Genomic DNA, 9,636 nt, shown 5'->3' on the forward strand with positions numbered 1-9,636 from the left:
AAAATCTGTCTAATATGAATATATTTCTTTATCCAATTTTATTTGTTAAGAATAAAGATGTTCTGCTGAATAAACGAAGATGTGCAACACAGTCAATACACACACGCACACACACACGCACACACAGTGATGCCCTCTCTTGTGACTACATTATAGGCGATTATTTTGATAATATGGTGGTAATTACGCATCTAATTGAAGGGACCTTAATATGCAAAATGTTTTTTTTTCTTCAATCCACCTGCCCATTATGAAAAATTGAAGGGAATTATAATAAAACATCTCTAGCGCAGCAATGTGGAAATGAAAAATAATGGGGGAGATATATAAGGGAATGTCTTCCATTTATTTCACCACGTGGTTCATCAATACAATATCAAAAGAAACGATGTTTTTTCTGTACAAAGAAACAAAACAAAAGTCGCCAGTCTCATTGTTAATTAAATATATACATTTACAACTTTATACATCAAAATTAAAAACTAACCCTAATGACACAAATCAACAATCACAGTCATGTACAGTTGGGAGTGTCTTGATTGTCACCCGTCACGAGCTCTTTGTCAGAACAAATCAAGTCAAATGTACAAAATATTATTGTTTGGAATGATGTATTGCACATGATGAGAACAAACGAAAATGTAGTGTTTTATGAACAAGACTTATTTTGGACTCTAAACAACAACTAAATATTGAAGAAATAAAAAAATAGACACTCTTTAGGCAGTGTTAGCAGGTACTCCTGAGATGATGAGAATAATAATAATAATCATAATAATAATGTGGTTGAATTGTCGGATCACATGTAAACCCTTAGAGGTCCCTGCAGGCCTTTCAGTGTTTTTCTTGCGTGTTTCTTTATCGAGTATAAAAATAGTTTGTTTTTGTTTGTTTGTTTTTTATCCTCGGGTTTGTTTGTTTTTTTCACACGGGTCTGAGGAGCGGCACGGAGGTGACGATGGGGTGCGAGTAGTAGACGCCCGGGTGCGGGAAGGTGAGCAGTGGCTGACTGGTGGGCACGCTGGACGGGGCGGCGCCCGCCGCGCCCTCCGCCGCCGCCGAGTTCTCGTGGTAGAGGATGGGCACCCGCACGATCCTCTGCGCGGCGGCGTGGCTCAGGTTGGCCGCCTCCAGCTCGGCCGCCAGCTGGCGCTTCCACTTGTTGCGCCGGTTTTGGAACCAGATCTTCACCTGCGTCTCGGTCAGGTGCAGCGAAGCGGCCAGGCCGGCGCGCTCCGAGCTGCTCAGGTAGCGCTTCATGTCGAAAGTGGACTCCAGCTGGAAGACTTGGCTGCGAGAGAACACGGTGCGGGTCTTCTTCTTGCGGCACGGCTTCTTGTCGCCACCGCCGCCGTCGTCGTCGCGCTTCTTCCAGTCGTCCAGCTCGTCTTTCTTAGCCTCGTCCGAGTCGCTTTCCTCCAGGATGATCTCGTCGCCGCTTTTACTGGCCGCGCGCTCGTCGTCGTCGTCGTTGTCGTCTTTGGTCTCACGTTCGGACTTGAGCAGCAGCTCCGGAGAGTCCCGGTCCGTGCCCGATGTCGGGGACGAGTCCCTGGTTGGCAGCTTCTCTGCAGCGGCTGCATGCGGGAATAGTCACGGCGGAGTTAATGCCGGGAAGTTTTTTTCTTTTAATATATACTTCATTTAGATCACATTTTATAAATTTAATTACTGTACAAACAAGACTTTAATCACCAAGTGATGGAAACGAGGCAGATAAACACGCAGTCCGAAACACACGATGGCTGCAAAATATATTCTTATTATGGAGCCAAATAAACTTTTATTCACTTCTCTATTAATCTTAGCAAATATTTTAATCATCCTGACATAAAAACTCGTCCCCAAAAATGCCTTTGCCGACACCTTTCAACCCCAAAACAGACGCTAAAGGCAGGTGGCCCAAGCAGACGCGTTTCATTATCACCTGCATGCAACTTATTAATATTAGCAATATGATAATGCAGCAATGTTCTGATGGAGGTCCACTTTTCAATTTCAAAATAGCGTTTGCAATATATATTTTTTGCACTGTATGAACACGCTCCTAAATCGCATTGCCTTGTATATATTTTTTCAACTTTTTGGGGAAACATGAAAAAAAAAAAACATTAAACAGCAACAGTCTAGTTGTGCCAATTTTACATTTTCTGATTACTTGAAGCTGAATTACCCTGAATATAGAACAAATATAGGAATTGATGTAATCATATTTTGAATACCTTGATGGAGGCAGATGGCTCTCTTATCTATTTTATCTAATCTTTTCCATTTGATCTAATCTTCCCTTCGGTCTTCTTACCTTCACTTCTGTGGATGTGCGCGGAGGAGTTGAGCGCGTAGGGGTACCACCAGGCCGAGGTGCGCTCCAGGTAGTGTGCGGGCAGAGTGAAGCGCTGCGCCGGCAGCTCGAATCGAGGGAAGCCGAAGTCGGCCATCTGCGACAGGGAGAAGCCTCCGGCAGCCTCCAGGGCCGCCCGCTGGGCCGCCAGCGCCGTCGACGAATGCAGCAGCAGCGGCGGCGGTAGCTTGGGCTTGCTGGGCGGCTTGCTGTCGCAGTTGAGCAGGTTCTTGATGAAGAAGGGCGAGTCTTTGGCCGGAGCCTCCTGCGTGGTCTCGGGCATGGCGGCAGAGGCTTGTTTTGTGTTGTCTCGTTTTTGTTTTCTTTTGTTTTGTATTGCTTTGCTTTTGCTTGGCGGTGAAATCAAACTAGAGAGACGGAAGGTGGTGCGGGGGCAGCGGGAGCGTGCGCAGGCGTGCCAGATGGATCATCCCGGGGCTCGAACGCCGAACTGCGAGCCGCTGTGCAGAGGCGCGTGATGCTAATGACAAAATAAAAATGTCATCCAAGTTAAATGCGGAAAGTACAGGCGATTGCGCTCGCACAATGGCAAATGGGATTAAGGCAGAGACTTTGAGGAGGGAGGAGAGAAAGAGGGAGGGAGAGAGAGAGAGGACATCCTCCCCTCTTTGGCTGCAGAGTATGCGTGCGCGTGCACGCGGCGCGCGTGTGTGTCTCCCTGTTATTGCTCTCATAAAGTCCCGTTAGGCAGCAAATGAGCAGCAGGCTGTTAACGCCAACATGGAAGGAGGTTTACAGCTCAACGCAAAACACTCACTGGTCACTTCATTAGGTACAGCGGAACCCTCCAAAGTGTGCATTCTTTAGAATGATAATGATCCGTTTTGATTGGCAATGGCAGAGAGGCGTTAACTTCACTATTATTGTGGCTTAAATGAGAAATGTTACCTTACAAGAGGGTCAAAATGTTAAAAATGCAAATACAACAGTAATAACAAAAACATGAATTTAAAAAAGTGATGTATATTTTTTTATTGTTGTCGTTTGTAAAGGCAGAATATGGTGCAGGTGTTCTGTGTGACTGGTTAGTGGACACATACTTTTAATTCACCCAACCGCTCAAATGCTGTGTTTTCATTAAGTGCAACAGTGAGTAATATGCTAAAAAAATATTAGAACTTCTGAATTTGAATAAAAAAAAACTATTTAATCTAAGTAAAATACTGTATATTATGCTACTCGTCCTTAAAATAGTTGAGATTGTACTAATCAAAAAAATGGCCACCCACTTTTACTGAGTTGCACTAAAGGCCGATTAGATTCATATTAATAATCCATTGATTTTTTTTTTTTAACTAGAGTGAGGGCCACTTTCAAGGTTACACGGTCATTTATTCCTTTCCAATCGATGTGCTTAATTCATTCGTCGGATTGGGGCTCGTTGTTGTAAATGTGCTATGAATATTCGCTCATTGATATTAATTGACTTGTTTAAAAAAAAAAAAAAAGAGGAAAAAAAGCACTAGTGGACGAGGTGGATGGGGAAGAGCGATGAGACAGCGCCCTCTGTGGGCTGAAAAGAGGAATTGTCAGTTGTGGACGTGGAGATCAGTAATAGAATAACTAGATTAAAAAAAAAAGAGAGAGGGATGTTTGCTTCACAAATTGTATAAATTGAAGTCATGGAATGGAAATAATATGCATTTACAGGATTTATATAGATGTTATTGGAAATTGACCTGAAACTCAAAGGAGCAATAGCATAGCTACAAATCCGTTTAGCTTAATGCTAACAATGAAAAAAAAAAAACGCCGCAGATGGGCTAATGAATAGCTTCGTTGTCTCTGTCGTAACACAGACGATATTTTTATTTGAACACAAACGGTGGAGCAACACTTGTAGATTGTAGAATATATAACACTCACAGGATAATATTCTTTATCCTCTGTGAAGAATGACAAATATGACTATTTTGACCGCTACTTTAGGATGAACAATTAATTTCAATTGTATCTTTCTTTTGGATTTTGTCTTGATGGCACAAGAAAATCCACTGAGGCTAAAAGTTGAAATCCGCTGCACTGTGTGAATAGTCCTAAATAATTCTGGCCTCTCTCAGATAGCTGCATTGATTCCAAAGGCGTGCGCTGCATCGGCGTCGAGCAGGCGGGCCTCTGGCTCCTGCTCCATAAGTCTATTTTTGTTGCTCCTCAGGTAGGTTAGCGTGACTTTTGATTTTATTTATTTCAAAGCGGCCAGGTATTGATTATTTGGCAGAGAGGTGGGGAGAAAAAAATGACAAATGGCAGCGGCGAATGACACGGTCAGCAGGTTCTATTAGAGAAATGATAGTGTTGCCGGCGCTTTGTTAAAAGCTCCAGTTTAGATACTTTATAGGTTTACATCCATCACGTTCTAATGACCTGTTTGATGAAAAACACGCGCTTGGCTGACAACGGCCGCGTGCAGCCAACTTCGCAGTGTAATTGCCCCCATATTAAATATAGATTTTTGTTTTGATATCTTGTGAGAATTCCTCCTGTGGGTGATGGGGGAAAAATGTGGCCTGAGCTTGAGAAGGAGAAAAAAAAAACGGGGGAGTATGATGTTCTTATAATGGAACAATATGAGTGGAGTGCTTTAGTAGGACTGGCGCAGAAAGTATTCAGATGCATCAAAAGGAAAACATGATGTGATTTACATTTTGTCCTAAAAAAGGAAAATATAAGTTGCTTCATAGCAGAAAAGACCAAAATGTTATGTTTGGTAGACTTTTTGTGAATACACTTATTCTTATTTTTAAAATTCATAAAAGGTCTTAAAGATGTTTTGCTAAAGTCGGACTCCAATTACTATACTTTTTTAACATATGTACATATTTATACATTTGAAATTTTAATAGTATTTTTGTTGTTTTCTCGCAACAGGTGAGCCAGGCTGACATTATGTTTGAAGCCAGAAAATATGAAAAAGAAAAAAAAAAGATACATATAAATAAACAAGTTTGTAGTCCCAAAAACAAGAGTTACAACGTTTGTTCCGGCAGCTCCCAAAGCTTTTTTTTTTTATCCCTTCAAATAATGATAGCTTATTTTAACAGGTCCATCCATATCACGGACAAGCTTGTATGTCTCTGTGCTCTTGTCGACAATCAGTGAAGTTGACAAAAATGGCCGCTTCCGCAGTGGCTGCGACATCGATTGCAAAACGCCACGTGCCCCCTTTGTCCTTCTTGCACTTTTAACTGGCCGCTCCTATCGGGACGAGCCATTAAACCCGTGAAGGCCACGCCGAGATTGCTTCGATTCAAGTATTGCATTTAACTTGTAAAGGAATTGGTGGCCCTCCGCTGACCCGGCGCGCTTTAATTGGGATTTTGCGCCGATCGATTGGCGAGTGGCCGAGCGAATCTTGAATTACGGCCCGATTAGCTTCTAGCTTGGCGTCTCGCGCCAGCCAGTCGAAAGTGCTCGATGTCTCGGCGGGCTAAAAAACCGCTTCGGCTCGATAGCAGGAAATCCGATTACTTCCCGCGGAAACGGCCCCAAAAAATTGAATTTCATCTGTTTTTGAAGATTTTTCCGCCATCTCGCTCGCTTGTGTCATGCCAATAAACAAGGGCAAAAAAAATGTTCCGATCAGCACGGCACTGAGAAGCGTTCAAACGGGCAGGCGGACGAGCGTGCCATCAATAAAGCAATTTCTGGTGTCATAACAGCTCCACAGTTGCCCAAGCCAACCTTTCCCAAACTTTTCCCGCTGCCCCGCCATTAGAGCCGCGCCTTGTGAATTTAATGGATTCTGTACAAATAATATTCCGCCATAATGGAAAAGGTTGAAGTCAGCCAAGACAGATGAAGCCATAAACACGTATAATTGAGAATCAAAGACCGATAAATTTTAAACTGCGAGCCGTTCTCTCTTTTTAGATGATGATCTATGTGGCGGCGGAGGCGGCGGGAAAATGGAAGAGATTATGAAGGGAAATTATAACAATAAATTTTCTAAACATACACCTTGATTATGCTTCGATTTTTCCGAGGGGTGGAGGGCGCAGGAAGGGAAAGGCTGGGCCGGCTGATGGCTGGCTGGTAAAATGGCGCCATAAAATAGGCCGGCTGCTCTTTTGCCTGCAGAGCGTCGGCATGCCCGGAGGTGCAGTGCCCCCCCCCCCTTCCACTAAATGGGGGAAATGAATTGTGTAATTTATTGCAAGCGTGCACACAGTGAGATTAGATCAGCATATCCCATCAGAGGAACAACAATCAATCAGCCTCTAGTTAACAGCTTGAAACACATAAAGCAGGCCACCTAATGGCTTTCCAATTGAACAGATTGATAGACTTATCCGCTCCTAAGGGATGAATTAAGAAAATCGAGTACTCTCACGCAAGTAATGGCACTTTGGACAGGATCTTTTCACCCTTTTGGCACAGTTGCTATCTTTACTGCTTTCTACGACCGCGAGGCTAATCTGAAAATGACAAAAAAAAAATTTTTTTTATATCCGTCAGTTTGAGACGGCACTTGAAGAGCTGATTTGCGATTCAGATGAGGGCCGAGCTGGAAGTGTGGCACATGTGCGGCCCGAATGGGCTCATTTTAATGACCTGATTATCGCGGGTCATTTGGAAAGTGTGAAATCGAGGGAGCTATTGAAAGCCACTTAACAATATCAAATGTGACCGGGGTGAGCTACTCAACCAAAAAGCAGAGTTGGGCGGGGGGAAAAAAAAAATGAACTTGTTAGTCTAATATCACTTGAAACACGCCATTGATTTTAAGATAAGTAAGCGACTAACAATTGGAAATGATGTGAAGCGGAATCCATTGCGGGACTAGGCACGAGTCTTGTGTTCTGCAGATCTTAACTTTTGGCCTTGTTGCTTTTCCCTGAATGCGGTCTTGAATTGTGTTCTAGGTTTTGTTCATGGATTATTGGTGGTCCAATCGCAAATTCAAAATTTTTCACTAAGCCCATCAGAAAATGACATCTCAACCAAATATTTGTCCATTATTTGTCAACAATAATTGTAAATATTTTTCAGGAAATGACATCACAACCAAATATTTGTTCATTTTTTTTTGTCAACAGAGGATCATTTTAAATATTTTTCAATCAACAAGAGTTGCTCTTTGGTAATGACTCAACAGACTTGGCACAGGCTTTTCTCTCTAAGCCCGTGACTCGTGTCTTCCCTGTAGACAGAACACGAGCAAGCCTATTGTTTTGGTCGGCGGGTGTCAAGTGCCCCCCCGCCTTCACCGTGACAGACGTAATTGCCGTTTGTTTGCTGCGTTGTCTCCATCTGTTTAGCCACGCGACGGCTCGTCTCTCGACCCCGGCAGCTGTCAGAGCGAAACCGGGCCTCGGGCAACAGAGGCCAGCGCACACACTTGATTACACAGACACATATATGACAATAAACAAGCCCGCCTTGTTTGGCCTTCATTTGTTAAATGTGTCTCTACATTTTATAAAAGTTAAAAGATTTGCTAATTGTCAAGCTAGCATTGTTCTTCATTTACTTGTTGGTCTAATTGGGATATACATAATTGACATTCACGTTTTTTTAGTGTTTTCTTAGGTTCTTTCCTATATGACTAAAAAAAAACAAAAACCAGATAGCGGGATAGAGACCAGCACAAAAGCTAAAGGGGTCTTTCAAAATTGCTTTCTTAATAAATCAAGCATGGAGAGCAGAGCGGTCGGTGACAGTTCTATCTTCCTCACATCTTAATGTCCTTAAAGAGCCGCGGGCCACGCGGGAAAATTAACCATTTAATAGCAATAAATAACCGATTCTGACTCAAGGGGACTTTACGTCACTCTCGTACGATCATATCCGTCACACATATATAAATAATCAAAGAGAGCAGATGTATCACCAAAATGACCAATCAAATATTTTATGACCGGGCCAAGAAGACTATTTCCAATCTTTTACAAAAATCAATTGAAACAAAAATGTATGCCTTATAACTATTAAGTGCTTATTTTTATGTTTTGAAATTAACAGTGGGACGTGGCAGTTATTGACCAATTGACTCGATACGAAGAAGGGGCATTCTTCTCACGCAGCGTTAGGCTAGCAATGTTAGCGCCCATCTACAGTAGTGCTAACCGACCAGCGTGTGGAAGTCCTCCATCATCTCCGCTCCACATTTGGCTTTCTATTTTCCTTTGATAGGGCCGAAACCCACGACGTAGGACTTTACGCGCCCCCTGGCGCCATTAGAAAGCCTGCTGTCATTGGGTTATTTATGAAAAACTATTTCCCGCTTACTTACAACGGCTGCTTATTTCTTCCCCCGTGACCTGCTGTAGATCCATTCGCCAAAGCCTTAAAGCCAAAGACATATTCTCGATGTCCACGGGTCAGCCTTTGCAATTGAGCCTAGATTGAATTGCGGTCTGGAGCGGGAAAGGCGTGCTTTGGCCTTTATTGTGTTGGGAGAGAAGAAGTGCGGGGAGAGGCGCGCTGAAAGCCCGGTAGAAGGCTTCATTTCAGGATGATAGACTCGCTGATGCAGGCTGTTGGTACCAAAGTCGGGCCAAGAATGAGTCTGTGAATTGGCACCCAAAGCAACAACACAAAATGTGAACTAGCTTAAAGTCGCTATTTCATATTTGTTCCCCAAACATGTCAAATAGGCTTAAGCTCTAATGCATTAGAAGATTATAGATAGTGAACGAAACTGTTGTGGTCTCGGTACAGTTGTGTGGGGTACACCAGGATTGCTTAAATAAATCTTGTAGAAAAATCCAAACAGGTTGGAAACTTTCTAAAAGGTTTTTTAAAGGCTGTTCAGATCGACGTGCTCTAGACCAGATCATAATTTTTGCATTGAAGTAAATATTGTGTCAATTTAAGCTAAAAAAAAAAAATCTAAGCAATTTTTTGTGTTAATGTTTGCTCAGCCCAGAAAGTGGAAGCTGTGCGTTTTTAAAGATACTTTCGATGCAGGACTTGTACAAAGAGCCTAATAAAGTGCGGCGTGGCCGGGCAGGTTTATCACTGTCACAGGTAAATGATGTAATTAATGAGCGTGTAGCCGAGCGGACGTGCAGCGGGGCGTTTGCTTTTAAACACCTCTCCAGCTGACTGGGTTTGGGGAGGCCCAGCTGGATGCGGCTAGTGGATCGATGGTGGAGGGGTCAAGGGTCAGTCAACCCTTCCATTATGGCCTGAGTAGCTCCCATCATCATCTGGCTAACGATGCCTGCAGGAGGGCCAGACAACCTAGCTCATAAATTGACTGTAAACAAGCAAGTTTGATGTTTGATGAATTTCATACGATGCCGCGGACGGACTCGAACGGATCCATACCG

At 43.2% G+C, this 9,636-nt stretch overlaps 1 protein-coding gene across 1 annotated transcript; it reads right to left on the bottom strand.

Annotated features, from left to right (window-relative positions):
* Positions 1–327: 327 nt before the first annotated feature.
* On the bottom strand, positions 328–2,906 carry hmx3a (H6 family homeobox 3a). Its single transcript, XM_037272482.1, has 2 exons — positions 2,303–2,906; positions 328–1,577 (listed from the first exon to the last, which is right to left on the bottom strand). Exons 1-2 carry the CDS (start codon positions 2,622–2,624, stop codon positions 925–927), a joined length of 975 nt encoding a protein of 324 aa, XP_037128377.1. The 5' UTR covers positions 2,625–2,906; the 3' UTR covers positions 328–924.
* Between the last annotated feature and the right edge of the window lie 6,730 nt (positions 2,907–9,636).

The sequence above is a fragment of the Syngnathus acus genome, chromosome 15 (assembly GCF_901709675.1).
Source record: "Syngnathus acus chromosome 15, fSynAcu1.2, whole genome shotgun sequence".
Classification (NCBI taxonomy): Eukaryota; Metazoa; Chordata; class Actinopteri; order Syngnathiformes; family Syngnathidae; genus Syngnathus; species Syngnathus acus.